Source organism: Ipomoea nil, unplaced genomic scaffold (genome assembly GCF_001879475.1).
Source record: "Ipomoea nil cultivar Tokyo-kokei standard unplaced genomic scaffold, Asagao_1.1 scaffold1834, whole genome shotgun sequence".
Taxonomy (NCBI): domain Eukaryota; kingdom Viridiplantae; phylum Streptophyta; class Magnoliopsida; order Solanales; family Convolvulaceae; genus Ipomoea; species Ipomoea nil.
In genome coordinates, this window is record NW_017618262.1 from 365,194 (window position 1) to 383,040 (window position 17,847).

Consider the following 17,847-nt stretch of genomic DNA (forward strand, 5'->3'; position numbering starts at 1 on the left):
AGGAAAAGGTCTACTGATGAGATAAACAATGATGGAGAACATGTGGCAAGAACTTGGATAAAATTGCATTGTAGCAAGTGTAGACAATCCGGGCACAACTCTAGAAGATGTCCTCTAAACACACAAAGCAAGGAAAAACAGGTTTGATACTTATTCTATTTTTTTTTTTGGGTTAATTATCATAATTTCCCTCATTCACATGTTTTTTGTTTCCCTTTGGGTTAGATGAAGCCAAGAAAAAAAGTTGGGGATCCAGTGCATGTGCAGGTGGAATTGCCACCTACTGAAGATGGAGTCAATCCTACTATTGAAGCACAAGAAGCGAACAACATACTTATTGAAGCAGGATATGATCCAACTACTGTATTTTCTCTGGAAGATCTAGAGTGGAGTCAAAATAATTAGTGAACAAGGATATGATCAAGCCACCTATTGTGAATTTTGTTGTTATTGAATCCACCTATTGTTATTTTGCTGTCAAAATACTAATTGAAATAGGATCATATCTGCTGTGATTTTTGCTGTCAAAATACTTATTCAAGCAAGACTATCTCTATAGTGAATTTTGTTAAATTTATGGTGGTGATCGGTGAATTTTGCTGTCAGATGGCAGTGTAAGTTAATGCATTCATTTATTTCATATTGTGAATACTATGGTCCATGGGATGAATGATGATGAATGTACTGTCAAGACATCTATTAATTTAAGTTCCTTATCCTTCCTTATTATATATCATCAATATCTAAAGTGACTGTTATGATATCCAAAAACAGGGAATTTCCAGACAAAATGACAAGAATATGCAAGCAAATTAGATTCCATTTGAACATTGGTTCCATTAGCAAATTAGGTTCCTAGGAATGGTATCACAAACACTACTATGGTCTCAGCTTTTGAAGAGTGGCTGTCTTACAATCTGAACATACCATTAACAACACAGACCATTACAACACATACATAGACCATTACAACACAAATAAAAACCATTACATTAACAACTCAACCACAATCATTTAAATTCACAAATGCTCAAAACAATACATGTTTAATTGGTCAATTGTTCAAACCACTGTCATTTTATATAACTTCATAACCGATCTAATACATGTTTACTTTACAAAGACAATAAGAACAAGTTGTCTCATGATCATTACAAAATTTTGTAAAAAAAAATAAAAAACAAAAGAATAACAAAATATACAGAAAACAATTTTGGAATCTAGCCTAAAAATTTCAGCAGTGGCAACACTTCTTCTAGTAGCTTTTTTAGATGGCCCTCACACTCTTCTTGGAGGCTCTCCCACCACCACTCTTGCCTCTCTTCCTTTTCTGTTCACCATGGTCTCTCAAAGCAGAAAAGCTAACCTGAAAATCAAGATTGCCTAACAGCTTAACAAATGATGAACTCTATACATTTAGTTGAAGTTTAACGAATGAAAAACACTATTTGAAAATTGCAATTAACAGGACAATCTAATGTCTCAAGCTCACAAGATAACTTTTTTAATCATCATTTTATGTATTTAATACCCTCTACTTTGCGTTTTCCATACACAAACTTACAAAAATAAGAACCTAATGTTGGAAAAAATAGCTTAAAATGGCATAAAATGGCATATTAAGTGGCTATTTTGTGGTACAATTATCAGTGGGGTCCACTTCCGATTTGGGTCGGGTCAAAGTGGATTCGGGTTCTTCGTAGTGAGACGAAGAGATTGATATATTGTACGCTCAAAACGGATAATGGGTGAATGATATATTGATTCTCAAAGTAGACCCATTTGAGTTGGAAAATGAAGGGAAAAAGTGAGCTTTTGTCCCACATTGGTTTGGGAAGAGGATTTGCCCCACTATTTATACATGAGCTCTTTTTAAGCTTATTGAATTGTATAGCATAGAGGCTCTCTTTTGCGCGCAGGGGGTGCAAATCAAATCTCTGGCTTAAAGCTTTTGTTTGTGACTGTTGGGATTTAATTCAGCTGTTATGGGATTAATTTTTGAATTAATTCCAATTTAATTTTTGAATTAACACCCATGTTAATGGTTGCTGTTACAAAAGTTGTAGGGATGCCTCTAAATGGCATAATAAAGGCTATTCATTCCTCATTCCCTATATAAGAAGGAGTTGAGTAGTAGCATTTTCAACACACAAGAAAATAATTTTTCCAAGCCTCAAAATACTTCTGCTTCTACTCCATTCTTGAAGCTGTGTTTTGCCCGCGCTCTTGTTCGCCGGGTTCGTTCGTTTGGGTGCTCAAACGTCGAACCGTTGTACGTTTTATCTTGGGAGACCTAGGCCACAACGCTCCTAGCACTTTTGGGAGGTGGCAAATAAGGTTTTAAGGAAAGAAAGGCACTCGCCTAACTCGTACATTTCTTTCTTCCTTCTCCTTCTTTCTTGTTTGGATTATGCTTTTGATATATTATTTCGATTGGACTCATAATCTGAGGATTATTAGTTTCAATTTTGGTTGATATATATTGGTGTATCTTTTTCGTAGATATACATGTATATATTACCTTTGGATCCGTTTTATATATATTTGTGTGTATATATATATTTCGGATAAATATCCAATAATATTTTATATACTAGTGTGTGTATATATAAATATTATTTTTGGGATATTAAATCGATTGTGGTTCATTATCACCAACACCTAACATCAAAATTATTAACATGACAATCTAATGCCTTGCGTTTTTCATACACAGAATATTGCAAAAAAAAAAAAAAAAATCATCAAAATTATTAATTTCCAAACCAAGCATAAAAAATGAATATCTTCTTAGACCCTGATCCCAGAAAGGATTTAGTCTCAATACTTTGACAAAGATGATTGAATCGGGATAGAGATGACAAATATGGTTTCATGAGGATTATACCTTTGGACAATTAAGAGCTCCGATTGTTGTTACAGGGTTGAACTCTGATTCGATGGCCATCTGAATGCTCTCTTCAGAGGTAAGCGATGCCTGGGTGAAGTGATCGGTGAACAAGGAAAAAACAAAGGAGAAAAAGGATTAGGTCACACTGATCGAATTGGGATTTTAGGGATATTATTTGGGTTTTTAATTATAGAAAAATGAGGAGAATGAGAAAAAGACAATAATACCCTTATTCTTTTAAAATTCCGGTGTGTTTTAACATCTCCAGTGACCGGAGTGATTAACTTTGGTAATAAAATAATAGTTGTGGGATGAATTTTGGTAGTAACTAAACATTTGGACTAAAATTGTCATTTTCCTAATACTCATGGGACTAAAATTGGTATTTGCTCTATGAATATACATCTATCATTATTTGTTTTTAACGAAAATTTAATTGGATATATGACACATACATAAATACAGGAATAAGGGTCAAATAGGCCATCGAACTGCACCTAATAATGCAATTAGGCCATCGAACTTTAAAAAGCAACAATTAGCTCCCTGAACTAACTAATTCTATTCAATTAGTCCAATTTGTAGGTTTTGGAGGTTATTAGCAGGTCACCCCTAATTTATAATATTTTTAAAAAATTATTATTTAAAATACTTATTTAAAATTAAAAAAAAAAAAAAAAAAAAAAAAGATACCGTCTGCCGGAGACGAAGAAACCTTCTTCGTCTCCGGCCATGGAGACGGAGTTAATTTCTTCGTCTCTGGCCGGAGACGAAGAAGGTTCCTTCGTCTCCGGCCAGAGACGAAGAAGTTAACTCCGTCTCCATTGCCGGAGACGAAGAAACTCTTCGTCTCCATGGCCGGAGACGAAGAGTCTCTTCGTCTCCGGCCATGGAGACGAAGATATTCTTCGTCTCCGGCCATGGAGACGAAGATATTCTTCGTCTCTGGCTGGAGACGAAGAATATCTTCGTCTCCAGCCAGAGACGAAGAAGATTTCTCCGTCTCCATGGCCGGAGACGAAGAAACCTTCTTCGTCTCCGGCGTGTCAATCTCTGTTTTTTTTTTTTTTTTTTTTTTTTTTTAATTTTAATTATTAATATTAAATAATTATTTTAAATAATAATTAATTTTTTTTTTGAAAAGAGGTAACCTGCTAACAACTTGGAAACCTACAAATTAGACTAATTGAATAGAATTTGTTAGTTCAGGGACCCAATTGTAGCTTTTTGAAGTTCGGTGGCCTAATTGCATTATTGAGTGCAGTTCGATGGCCTATTTGACCCTTATTCCCATAAATACATAATTGAATCCTTCAAGAATGTTTTGTCCCTCTTCATTCTCCCCAACTTGAAGAAAATTCGACTTCAAGTTTCAACTTTACTAAATTAACTTAAGAAATAGAGTGAGATTTTTTGGGATTTAGAGATGGGGCCGTGTTGTTCTTTTTGCAAATTTTCATGTCCGAGAAATATTTGGTGCCGCAAAACTGCCATGATAAAAACAAGAATTTCAATTTTATACAGAATTTTTTTTGTTGATCAATCATATTTACAAAGTATATGAAAATACGTATTTATAGAAGTATGTGATAGTTCTAACTGAAGCATGATGGATAAAACGTAGAGTTTACAATACAATAATATATAGAGATGAGGTATGACTCTTAATACAAAATCCTAATATGTCCCTCAAACTTAAGGTTGTCCCTTAGAATATTGAATCTACCGGTGGTGAGTAGTTTGGTAAAGATGTTTGCAAGTTGGTTCTTTGTAGAGATGTAGTTCACTTGTAGCTCATTTGATATGCTACTTTAATTTGTCACAAACAAAATAGTAGTCTATTTCTACAAGTGTTAATTTGGACATGAGAAATATGATTTGCACATAGATACGTAGCACTGCACCAAGATTGTCACTCCAGAATCAATGTGGTTTTGCTACGTATGTATTGTGAGTACGTCCAAATTCACGAATGAGAGCAACTAACCATGTTATTTCTATTGAGACATTTGCTATACCTTTGTATTATGTTTTTGTTGAGGATTTAGCCACGGTCTTTTGCTTGTGACAAACCCAAGAGATTTTTAAATTTTTGTCAATGAAAATTACAAAAGTGTAGAGCATGCAATAATGGTGACTGATCGAGTGGGAGAAACTGATCGAGTGGGAGAAGATGACGTAGTGAAGAAGATTGTTTAGTTTTGCTTTATTTTTTTGTTTTTTTATTTTTACTTTTTTACTCAGTGCACGAAATACCTTTGAATCAACCGCCCCTCCAAAACGGAATTAATACTATTTTAATTCCAATTTTAAACAGTAGCTTTTTACACACAGTGAGAAACAAAGGAATTCCAGTAACTTTTCATCTCAAAACTTCTGCTTCTACTCTCTTCTTTAGCCAATCTGTGTTCCAGCTTTGCTTTGTTTGCCGGGTTCCTTGTTTAGGTGCTTAAACAAGGAATCGCAACACGTTTTATCCTGGGAAACCTAGGCTACAACGCTCCTAGCACTTGTGGGAGGTAGCAAATAAGGTTTTAAGGAAAAGAACTTCGTGTTCGAACTCGTGCTAAATCCCTACCCAAACACTCAACCTTTTCCTTCCCAATTCTTTCTGCTTTCCCATATAATATTAATCTTTTCGTAGGATTATTATTTTTGGAAATTTTCAACCATATTACCCAACAATATATAGGGTCAGGTTCCTATGAGAACAGGTCTTCCCGTGAGGTCAGTGCGGCATACACTATTAAGTATGCATAAATGTACTACACAGTGTTTGAAAATACACCATTATGTGTGGTGTATTTTTTTTGCGTGGTGCATTTTTTAACATTTCATTCTGGTGTATTTTCGAACACTATAGGTGCATTTATAGATACCTAATTGTGTATGCCGCACTGACCGCATGAGAAACATGTTCTCACTTCTCACATAAACCAATATATATATATATATATATATATATATATATATATATATATATATATATTGTCAGCATTCAGCATATAATGCTGTTAAGCCATTTAGTGTCTTCACGTGGAGTGTTCACCACTATTCATTAATGAATCAACTTTGAATGTAGCGATATGCATGCATGCGTGCTGGTTTAAGGGATTTTGACCTCACTATATACTTTTTATTCAAATATGATCAATAAATGAATTCACAGATAGATATGTGGTCAGAGCAAGATAAGCTAGCTAGCTTATTATAATTTTTCTAGTTTACATACTTAATGTTCATAATTTACATACTAAATGTTCAAAATTTACCTTTTATAAAATTGTATACAGAATAATTTACCGACGTGACGTACGTACCTTAGTTTGTTACACATCAACCCTCCATATGTATAGTGCAATCTGTCCAAAACATTATATTATTTGTTTGCTAGTAAATATTTGAACCTCAATTTAAGCCTTTTTTTTTAATCTTTACAAAACTCTATCACTTCAAAAAATATACCATGTTCTCTCATTCCTTCTTTATATTTTCTACCACCATGTAATACTATCAATTTCAAATTAAAAGTTGTCTAACTTTCACATCAAATTTAAAAATACCCCCATCAATCACATTTTACCTGTCTTGTTTACTATTCATCGATTAAACCAACTATTTCTTGATTTACTTATTTTCTTTAATATATTTTAATTATTTTTAAATTTGAAAATTTGAGTTTAATAATACTTTTAATTTAGTTTCTAAATATATACATTTTATATACTAATACTACACTTAACATTATGAAATTTTTAATTAAAAAATAACTTCAGTCAAACCTCGTTAATCATATCGAACCAGACCAATAAAATGAGACAGATGGAGTAATAATTATCCAAAATATAAATAAATAAATAAATAAAATCAAAACAAATACTCACTTTATCAAAGATGTTTTGAGCATTTTTTTTATTTTAACATTTTAAAACAATAAACTGTTACAAAAAGCTAATTAATTAAATACTTATATTGAATGTTTAACCAAGTCAAACAGTTAATAGTGATTAAATAAGTTAAAATTGACTAATAAGCTAACCATGCTACCAAATATTGCGGTTTTAAAAATAATGAGGAAACTTGCTTGGAGTCTTGGACCTTTTCCTAGCTAGCTCCATTATTGTAGAAACCATACCCATACCAGAAAACTAATAATCATGAACCTCAACATGGCAGCTTTGCACCGGAGAAGACGAGATACTTGTCGACCCAAAATCCAAAAATGCAGGGCAATTTGCAGACAAACGACACGGACCCACCTCTAAATTCCAAAAATGCTTTCTAATCCAACCATCAACTATGATGTTCACCAACACTCTTCCGGCCATTCCGACGCCGGGCTCCACCGGGACGGAGTTTCCACTCAGGAACGCCGACCAAACGGCGACGTCTTTGTAGCCTTGGTAGGACGCAGGGAGGGGAGCGGGGAGGGTGACTGTCTGGTTCCGGTACACGGCGTAGACGTGGAGGCGGTCGTAGTAGATGCCGCGGTGTCTGTAGGGGATGTGGGCGGCGAGGGCGACGGAGATGTTGGTGGTGAGGAGGTTGCCGGCGGTGAGGTTGAAGTTGTGGAGTGTGGCGTGTCGGAGGAAGAAGCGGGGTTGGGTGAGCGAGATCTGGGCAGACATGGCGACGCAAAGGGAGATGCAGAAGAGGGTAGAGAAGAAGAGGAGCAAAACGCAGCAGCAATTGAAACTCTTCTTCGGAAGATCATCCTTCATCTCGCCGGACGGTGCATGCGGCGGCGGATCGGAGGAGGTTTTGGTGGCAGAGCTCAAGATTATTGACGATTATGGATTGGAGTTGGCAACATTGGTATTACAAAAAAAATTAATATATATATAGATGATATCGATAACTTTTTAAAAAATTTATTCCACGTCTAAAATGGTCAGAGGGTGAAAATATTTTGTTGGGATATAGATAATGTTAGAGGGTTACACACAGGTCCTTAATCAGGTGAGTACCATGCCCAAATAAAATTTTGTAAATAAATTTAAAATATTGATCTAATAGATTTAATCGTGTATATATATATATATATATATATATATATATATATATAACTCATGATCATATGATCGAGTCTACTACTCCCATGAGTCTCTGTAGACAAATCTGTGCCAATAAAATTTCGAAGATCAATCATTTAAAATAAAAAAAAATTATAATAATTTAATTCCCCAATTTTGTGCACGAATTTGGGGTAGGATTAGTGTGTTGGGGATATTTTAGGGATGTTAATTATACAATAACTTCGATTTTATGGGTTTTGAATTTAATTGTTGTGTCTCTTCCTGATTCTTTGTGCTTAAGTTTTTCTTTTGCCATCTTAGTTGCAAACAATACTTGTTTCTTTAATGTATTAATGTATGATTATTGTCTATAAATTTTTTAAAAATAGAAAAGTTGTTGTCACTTTTATTCCCATAAATTTAGTATTCTTCAAAAGGTTGAATCCCAATCCTACCCATAAATTTAGTATTATTTTCACTACTGGTGTATAATGATTATAAAAATTTATTATGATCAATCGCTTACTACTACGTCAAAAAATATAATCATTTATACTTGCGTAGCAGTCAGCCGCATATTTCGATGATAGAATGTATGACTTAATTCTCTAAGCTTCCACCCAACAAAATTATCACCCAACTTTTCTTTTCTTTCATATTCTTTTTTTAAAAAAATACATTTGCCCTTTCCTGATAAAATCTCACTCACACAACTTATAAGTGAATAAAACTTAGCTTAAAGCCACTTTTAATAATTTGATGGATAGAAATGAGTTATTCTTGATTGAAATAATGACCTTAATTTCTCTCAAATTTCAATTCATATTTCCTTCAAATATTAGTCACAGTCTAGTTGACAAAAATGATCACAACAGAAAATAATGAAAACGCATTTCCTTTCGATACACAATTAGTAATAAATGGCCAAAACCACATGTAATACATGAATTGAATTCTTAGGTCGGTGTGGAATTGTTTGTTCTTTTTTGTCATTTTTATCCACATCTCTGCTGACAAAATTTTCTTAGGTTTTTTTTTCTTTTTCTTCTACTCAATCAACAATGCCCCCGTAACGAAAGTATACTTCTAGAAAATTCAATTAGATGTTTTCTTTGATTCATAGCAAAGTCCGCAGTCGTTATCCAAAAATGCACTCTTGTGACCTTAGCTAGTAAATAATCACAAAGCTATAAAACAGTCTAAGTTGTCAATAGTTGACTGACTCAAACTAAGAAAATCAGATCAATAAACCGTTTTCATATGAAGTTGAACTCAAAAACTTGTGATCGATTATCAAGTCAATTATCAGACCAACTTAGCTAAATTAGGCAGGAGCAAATATTAGACAACTAAGATACCAAGGATGTAGGCCTTGCCTGCTCAAGTCATTCACCAATCTCATATTGTCATATCTCATATGATATACTTGGTCATCCATGCTTCCACCCAACACAGATGATCTGATCGAAATGTTTAACTTTTGTAATTCCTTATTTTAAATTCATATTTGTTGGTTTCAAGACAATGAAAAAGTCTAAAATGAGAAGGTGAAGGGGTTGAATAGACTATCCTCGATTTTAAAAACCATTAAAAATTTAACTAAAATTTCAAATGTGCTACAAAAGTCTTGAAACTGCCTTAAATGATTTTGTAGCGCTTTGGATTAAAGGGTTTGTGCGGCGAATGCATCTATCGTCATTGATGCATAAAAAAAGACACCAATTAGTAGTGATTGAATTCCTTCTATGTTTCAACATCAGAAACCAGTACGAATATAACCTACATGTCCAATTGAACTATGAGCTAGAGTCTTTTGACTTTCGTTTGGACCATGGTGGCCAGTGCTCCTAAGATCATAGAAGCAATGTTGCAGAAATCCAAAAATCTGTGGATTTGAGCTTTAGTGAAAGCGCTATTGACTCCAGATACTGCATCAAAATGTAATATAAGACATTTTAGACCTTTGAAAATTTAGTTTTATAGTCTAGAATTTAAGTTGTTGATAATTGCAAATTCGATGTGTTGGGATTCAAAGAGGAGTTCCAATACAACAAGACCTTTGTGTTGACGTCATAATGACGTTACAAGCAGCAAGAGTTTTAGAGAAAAGCACAAGTCTATAATGTGACTAAAAGCAACACCAACTAAGATTTTTGAGAGATTTTTGGTTTGATGGAAGAGATAGAGAGGGTGAGTTAGAAGGTGGATACAAGCCTTTTTATGAAAGTGTCTTGAAAGTCGCATAAAACCGAATCATTGAACAAACTGCAAACAACTATTTGATGCCAACCAGACTTATCAAATCCAAACATAATAATATTTTAATGACAAGCAAGTGATTCGAATTTGTTTTCCACCAACAACATTACATAGCTCAAATCATAATTCCAAGAGTACTAATAACGATGGGAACACGATGTAACGTTGATTCATTACAAGCTAGCCATCATCGGCATAGTATTTCCAGAAATGGACAAGCCTGAACACTATTCATGGTTGAACAAGCATTTTTATGTTGAACATTAATGAATTTGTTATTTTAGCTATACCATGTAAAGCCTAGTTCATGAACCTATAAAGGTGTGGATGATTAAGTATGAATCTCTTCTAACTTAATCATAAGTCCCAAATTCATCTTAATTGGGAAAAATAACCATTTTTTTTTTGTGAATAATACTATTACAATGCAGTATATGTTCATAACTATTTTCTTAACCAACTAAAGCACAAAAAGTCAATATCACCTCCACTAAGACTTAAACCCACAATCTCGTATATAGGAGAGCAACTTGATACCACTAGACCACAAGGTCATTGACCAAGCCAAACCCCAAATCTTACCAAGCTTGTGGAGCATTAGAAATCAACATCCCTGAGACAAAACAAGACCGAGCGAGTGGCACAATTCTTACCATAACCTATGAAAAGACAAGAATGTCCCTAAATTTACAAAAGAGTTAATACCATCTAGGGTCCTCCGAATATAATAGTTTTCACATGTGATCCTTCCATGGTCTAAGTTAACCACTCAACTATCAAATTTTAATCACCCATGTTCCTTCCAAGAGGACCACAACTAATTAAATTTTAAAAATTGAAAGACCATAAGTGGTTTAAACCATGAATGGTAACAATTTAAAAGTCAAAGAACCACTGATAATCAATATAAAAGTTTAAAAATACACGTGACAAAACAACTATACTCGAAGGACCACATATGGCATTAACTCATTTACGAAAATAGTATTGAGTCTTTATTTTACTACTTGAGATGACATTATGACTAATTGTGAACCCTGGTATCTTAGTTGTCTAATATTTCCACCTCATTTTGCTTCCAGATTGCACAGAATCAAGTCAGTCCATAAATTCATAAAACCTAACTGATATTCACAAGCATCTATGCTTGATTAACAAAAACCAGTAGGAAGTCCTGGATCAGATTAAGGCAGGGTTCAAGTCTTGAACCAATGCAAAACAAAACAAGTTTAAGACAATCCCCAAAGAACCATCATGAGAGGAGAATGTGCCAAACACAGTTTCCAAACTTTAAACAGAACAAAAAAAGGCCAATTCACTAAAACTCAACCAGTTACGATAATACATGTGAACAGGCACTAGGCTGTAATTTAATCGACCAAAGAAGATATATCTGCTGTCAGTCATGCAAATGTGAGATTCCATTTGACAGATGGCACGACATTGCAATGCCAGGAAGAAAAGTTAGCCACTCACTGGGTGCAAAACTCATGAGCTTACATGTCCGCCATGGTGTCTACTTGTCGCTCAGATTCCTCCACTTCATGAACACTAGCATAAAGAGGGATTAAGGCAGAATGGAGACTATCCATGCGAATCAGCTGGAATGGGGAAGAAAATAATTGCGAAGAAAGATGCAAAAAGGAATGTATCACAAAGATGAGTGGCACGAGTACAAGACTCGGTTTGAAAAAATATGAAGAATCAGAAGAAGATTCTGTTAACAACCCAATAGAATATCTGCCAATGGCAAAGTCTTTTTTGCAGAAAGTGAGAAACTATCAATGCTCCTTTAAATTTGCTTGGAAGTAGAACTATTTTAATTTTTAATAGCTATTGATGGAAAAAGGTGAAACCAAGTTAAACAATCACATCGATATTGTTCTCAAGCCGAAAAAAGATTTAAAAAGATGTAGAACTCGTAGAATGAGCAATAGAAGATGGCAAGAGTCTTTTTTGCATAAACTTCTCAAGTCACTTAAAATTTTGTTTGTAAGAAAGCGTAGCCTTTTTATTTGAAATAGCTTTAGATGGAAAATGTTAAACCAAGTTCAAGAATTAAGCATTGAAAATTTTAGATGATGTGGCACTTATAGAACGAAGAGGAAAAGAAGACAGCAAAGTCACCTGCAATATCAGCTGTTAGAAGATAGCCAGTGAAATAAGTTAGATCATAATCCAGCCACAAAAATTATCAGCAAAAATGCAGATACATTTAAACCTTTCCTGTAATGCTCACTATTTACTGTTCAAAACTCTTCCTTGTAGTAATCCTTGTGTGTGCATGTGAAGGGGTAGGGCAGTAAGACACTGATGAGAGTAATCAAATACAAAGCACTTCACACAAGCAAATTCACATTATAATAATTTTTGTGACAGTAAAAAGGCCCCATAAAAATTAAAAAGAAATATTAATAGCTTCATGTTGAAAACGATTGCAAAACCACCAAAGTAAATTTCCTGAGAGACATTGATAAGGAAAACCTACCAGCTTCTCAGATCATTTTAGACAGAAACGTACTGAAATCAAAATGTGCTACATAGACCATAGTCATTGCCATAGTTTTAGAAAACAACTGCTAGATCGAAAGTGTTTGAAGAAAACAGAAAGATACATATTCAAGATTCCAGTCTTTAAACAAACAGTAACTTTTTGCTACAATAAAAATACGACATTTGCATTTGATTCTGGAACTTCAGAAGAATCACCAGTCCAAAACAAAAAGATTGATGCATTTATGAAGGAATCTGCACATTGAATAGGTAAAGCATAAAAACCTTTGTGTGCAAAAGAATTTGTGTAAAATGTTAAGAAGAAATGAATGTGAAAGTAACTGCACCCAAAAGTTCCATGGCAACATGAAAATATTAGAAAGTCATTTTAGAGAAAAATCTAGCAATTATTATCACTCAAGTATATTCAAATGGGGGGATGACAAAATAGTCTAACTTCATAAATCCAAGGTAAGTTATCGCTCTCTGAGATAATAAAGTGACTTCAAACAATTCACTGACCTTAGTAGGGCATTCCATGGCAGCATGGTCAGTTGGAAAAAACTGAAGCCATGAGATCCAAGATGCAAGTATCAATTAAAGCTTCCAGACAGATATCAAACAATGTTTTATGACAAGCAAACTTCTAAATGCATACAAAAGCTAGTGGAGAGATTACTACAAATTCCAATAGAAAACTTTTAAAAACAAGTATATGTTACTATGTAAGCTAAATGGAAAACTTTCATCCCTAAGGAACATATTGTGTTTCAACTTCTTCAGGACAATGACCTCCTTCCAATCCATTAAGCATTAAGCAATATTACATCTATTCGACTCCAAAAGGAATGAAAACTAGTTTTGGGCACAACCTTTCCAAGTTCCGTCTAGATATAAAGTAATCCATAGCAGTATAGCACCATGTTTTTAATCTCATTGAGCTTCTGAAGTCGGCCTGGTAGCTTAAAGCGGTTTACCATGTTAACATAATCTGTAATAAATTGATAATTAGAAAGGATCGGAGACCTGTACGCTATGTCCTTTGCTGTTAATATTCAAATGTTTCACTGACATCAAGTGGATGCATAATACTACTCTAGTTCTCATATGCTTCACCTTGAGTATTATCATTCTCTCTTTAATTATCTAACATCATAAGATAAAGCAGATTGTTTCTCCTTCTCTACCCCATATACTGGTCTCATAGGTGCTAGAGTTGTCATCTTTGGGCTGCCCAGTTTTAGATGGAGTTCTACTAGTCACCTTGATAGAAGATTTTGACCACTGTTTCATTGTTTTACATCTTACACCATTCAAGTAAAGGTACTTCCAAGCATAAAAGGCTTTAAAACAAATTCACAGTTTTCTCATTTTCTTTGTTTAAAGTATCAATGTATCATAGGCTCCTAGCTTCATAATGTCCTAGCTAGGCCGTTCAATTTCACTCTTACATTTCTTTGCATAGTCTCTATTCTAATAAAAATCCTAAATCTTTTAAAACATCATAATTCGTAAGGTCAGTGGCTTCCAAAAAATAACACATATCAAGTTCAAAACAATCTAACTATTCAAAAAAGTAAACTTATTGTTTTATTTTTCCAAACAAGTTCAAGCAAGTATACATTTAACTTTTTCTGATAGGAACAGCAAAATGCATCTAAAAGTTCATAAAGTTAGTTTTGAGCTCCATCATCCTTTTCTACAAAGCATATCTAATGCATTCTTTTTTATGATTTTAATTTTTAAGAATGGTTGACTGTTGAAGGCATTAAATGGTCCCTATTTGTATTATTGTAGGCTCAAAAAACCAAAATAATGCACATGATAACCAGGTAATTTAATTGCAGAAGCAAATTACCAATAAAGCACCAAATAGTGATATACCTTCTGCCAGGCCTAATGACCACGCCAATGGGCACCACCTTGCGGCCTCACTCCTCCCTGCCCCATAGCTGGGTTCTGATATCCTCCCTGCATTCCTGGATGACCTGCATAGCCTCCTGCAGCACTCTGAGCCCCATATCCCGGTGCATTGTTCACCACAGGTGGAACCCCATGAGGATTCACAGGAAGTCCTCCAAGTAGATTACCAATCCCTAGTCCAGCTCCTTGTGTTGTAAGCAATGCAGTGAGTGCCTGTCCAAGAACAGGGGCCACAGCTGGATTGAACCCAACAGCTCCAGGCCCTGCAGCTGGAGCCATCAAATGTCCTGCTGAAGTAGCTCCACTTCCACCACCAGAAGAATATTTCCCCTTCTTAGCTGTGTGCTGATAATACTGCTGTTGCTGATGCTGATGTTGGGGATAATGTGGCTGCTGTTGTTGCTGCTGTGAATAATTCTTATGCTGCTTTGGCCCATCAATTGCCTTCTGGCAATTCAGTGTATGCCCCTCAAAAATCTTATGAGGCTCCTCCAGCGCCTTCTTTGCACCCTCAACAGACCTGTACACAAACAAACAGAAACCTTTTGGTTTCCCTGTATACTTGTCCAATCCCAGAGGTCCTTCCTCAATCTCACCATATTTGGAAAAGAACTCAAACAACTTCTTGGGGTCCAAGTCTGCTGAAACATTGCTAATAAAAATCTTCCTCTGGGTATACTCTGAAACAGGTGAGGCGATTGGAGGAGGGGCCGGCACAGGCCCAGCTGAAGCCAGCTGGCATGAGGTAATCCGACTCCCAATCTTCTTCTGGGGCTCTTTCAAAGCCTTCCTGGCTCCACTCCAGTGCTTGAAAAGTATAAAGGCGTAACCTTTAGATTTCCCTGAGACCTTATCGGTAACGGCCTTGCAATCCTCAATCTCCCCATATTTCCCAAAGACATTGGTTAGGGTTTCAGTTGTTGTATCCCAACCAAGACCGTGCACGAAAATTTTCCGGTGTGCTGGATCTTTATCGGCCCATTTCCTAATATTTTCCATGAAATCTGGGTGTTTGGTCACGGCCTCTTGAATTATGACTTTAAGCTGGTCCTTCGAGAATGGTTCCAGAACCTTCTCGAGTGGCTCATCGTCGAATTCCTCAATCCCCTCAGCCTTCTTCCCCTCGCCGTTAGCTTTTCCAGTTGAAACGGCATCGTTTGACGGGTTTTCTTTCACAAGCTCCGCATCGCTTTTCGAAACATCTGCTTCCATACTTTCCGGCTTCTCCTCTTCTTCGCCCTCTTCCTCTTCCTCTTCCTCTTCCTCTCCCTCTTCTTCGGGATCCGCTTCTTCGACTTCCTCTTCCTCTTCCTCTTCCACTTCTTCTTCTACTTCTTCTACCTCTTGTTCTGGTTCTTCATTGGGTGCTTCCAGTTGGGGCTCAGGGTCGGGTTGGGGCTGCTCCGGCTCTTGAATTGGGGTTGGTTCTGGTTCGATTTCGGGCTGGTATGAAGCTCGGCTCTTCCGCTTCTTGGCCATGGCGGCGCAGAAAAGGGTAGGGTTTTCCGATTAGGGTTTCGGAGAACGAAAAGACTAGAAAAGAGGGGAAACAAGTACGATTGAACCTTTATATACTATCTAAATTAAGGTTTCTGCTTACATATTACTCACGCACGTGTTTTACTCATTCCTCAACTTTTTACCAAGTTTATATGGAGTAAATACTCAAAATGGTCCCTCGACTATAGCTAAATTCACAAATTGGTCATCGACTTTTAATTTCAACCAATTAAGTCTTTAACTTTGTAATTTTGACATGATTTGATCATCCATCTATTTGACCGTTTGTTGACCGTGATCGACGATCTCCAGAAGAACCTCAGCTCTCGTCGGAGCACGTGGAGGCCTCCAGGATGACGTTGCACCGGTTCAGAAACACGTCGCCTTCTTCGCTCAGGTACGAACTCAACTACATTGAATCTAAATGGAGGATGAAGAAAGGCGGCCGGATTTGGTAGATCGCTTTCGGCAGTGGATTTGAATGTAACAGTGCGGTCTGGAAATGCAACCGGAACCTTAAAAAACCGACGATGGACCATGAAATTACATATATATCCTCAAAAATCACAGTCAACAAACGGTCAAATAGACAGAGGACCAAATTGTGTTTAAATTACAAAGTTAAGGACTTAATTGGTTGAAATTGAAAGTCGATGACCAAATTGTGAATTTAGCTATAGTCGATGGACCATTTTGAGTATTTACTCTTTTATATACAACGATTAATATATTTAAAAAAAAAATTAACATTCATAAAGATAAAACACTACTCGTAATCTTTATCATGCATAAAATAAATTTTGAAAAATGGTCAAATACACCCTCAAAATGACCTGAAATAAGAGGTCGTTTATCTATTTTTGAGCTTTATGAACTCAATTTAATATGTTTGAGGAGTTAATTACATTTTTTTAAAGTTTAGGTGTCTAATTGATTTTTAGTGTAAAATTTAAGGGCCTTTTTTTTTTAACCAAACAATCGAAGTATTATTACTGCAACTGCATGAGAATAAAATCAGGAGGGTCAGCGTCCCAGTACATTGTATCACTGTGGTCAGACCCGCGATGCTAATAAATGTGCAATAACATTAAATCGTCTAGAGATCGAAACTAAAGCACAAGAAGTAAAAAAGAAAAAAAAAAAAAAAAAAAAAAAAAAAAAAAAAAAAAAAACGACATAATAGCCTTGCAATCTTGAATAACAACACCAACATGTGCTCTTGGTTGAGTAGACTCTTTAGTAATATAATTCTGTAGCGTCAAACAACCCGTGTAGAAAGTGACATCCGTGACTTGTCAATTTTTAAGCCAAGTTAATACTTTTTTGTAAGCAAGTGTCTCAATCGTGAGTGAGTTTTCACAGTATGGGGGTCTGCCATTTACTGCTGCCACAAAGCCACCATCCTCGCCTAGAAGAACCACGCCATGGGCTGCCATCCTAGAATCAGGGTCCAATGCCGCATTGACGTAGCAACGCAACCCAGGTAACGACTAATGCTCCTGTTGCTGCTGCGAAGCGCTGGTTACGTGCTGGCCGGCCTCTAACCATGCAGACACGGTGGCAGCAACACACCTCCAGGTTTTCCTCGGCGTCCACACGCAAACCTCCCAAGCGGCGATGTTCCTTACGCTCCAAATCTGGTATAGGACTACAATCACTCGAACAAGTATATCCATTGTTAACATAGACATATCATTCTGGAACCATTCTGCAAAAAAACCATCGTGCACACAAGAGACAGATAAACAGGATTCATTCCACACATGA

At 35.8% G+C, this 17,847-nt stretch overlaps 1 protein-coding gene and 1 long non-coding RNA gene across 11 annotated transcripts; both read right to left on the reverse strand.

Annotated features, from left to right (window-relative positions):
• Nucleotides 1-1,058: 1,058 nt before the first annotated feature.
• On the reverse strand, nucleotides 1,059-9,070 carry LOC109192917. Of its 2 annotated transcripts, XR_002056167.1 has the most exons (3): nucleotides 9,060-9,070; nucleotides 2,888-2,977; nucleotides 1,059-1,366 (listed from the first exon to the last, which is right to left on the reverse strand). It is a non-coding gene; the product is annotated as an uncharacterized LOC109192917 (long non-coding RNA). The 2 variants fall into 2 exon arrangements; XR_002056166.1 differs by lacking the exon at nucleotides 9,060-9,070 and having other exon boundaries at nucleotides 2,888-3,023.
• Nucleotides 9,071-11,315: 2,245 nt separating this feature from the next.
• On the reverse strand, nucleotides 11,316-16,137 carry LOC109193044 (UBP1-associated protein 2A-like). Of its 9 annotated transcripts, XR_002056189.1 has the most exons (4): nucleotides 14,542-16,137; nucleotides 13,180-13,221; nucleotides 12,292-12,303; nucleotides 11,316-11,715 (listed from the first exon to the last, which is right to left on the reverse strand). XR_002056189.1 is itself a non-coding variant. In XM_019343830.1 (3 exons), the coding sequence occupies exon 1, from the start codon at nucleotides 16,057-16,059 to the stop codon at nucleotides 14,554-14,556; it is 1,506 nt and encodes a 501-aa protein (XP_019199375.1). In that variant the 5' UTR covers nucleotides 16,060-16,137; the 3' UTR covers nucleotides 11,316-11,715; nucleotides 12,292-12,303; nucleotides 14,542-14,553. The 9 variants fall into 9 exon arrangements, 7 of the variants coding, with proteins under 7 accessions (XP_019199375.1, XP_019199371.1, XP_019199373.1 ...); XM_019343830.1 differs by lacking the exon at nucleotides 13,180-13,221; XR_002056188.1 differs by lacking the exon at nucleotides 11,316-11,715 and having other exon boundaries at nucleotides 12,117-12,303.
• Between the last annotated feature and the right edge of the window lie 1,710 nt (nucleotides 16,138-17,847).

Excerpts from the sequence above, each read along its gene's own strand:
- LOC109193044 (XM_019343826.1), bottom strand. The coding sequence starts at position 16,059 with ATGGCCAAGAAGCGGAAGAGCCGAGCTTCATACCAGCCCGAAATCGAA.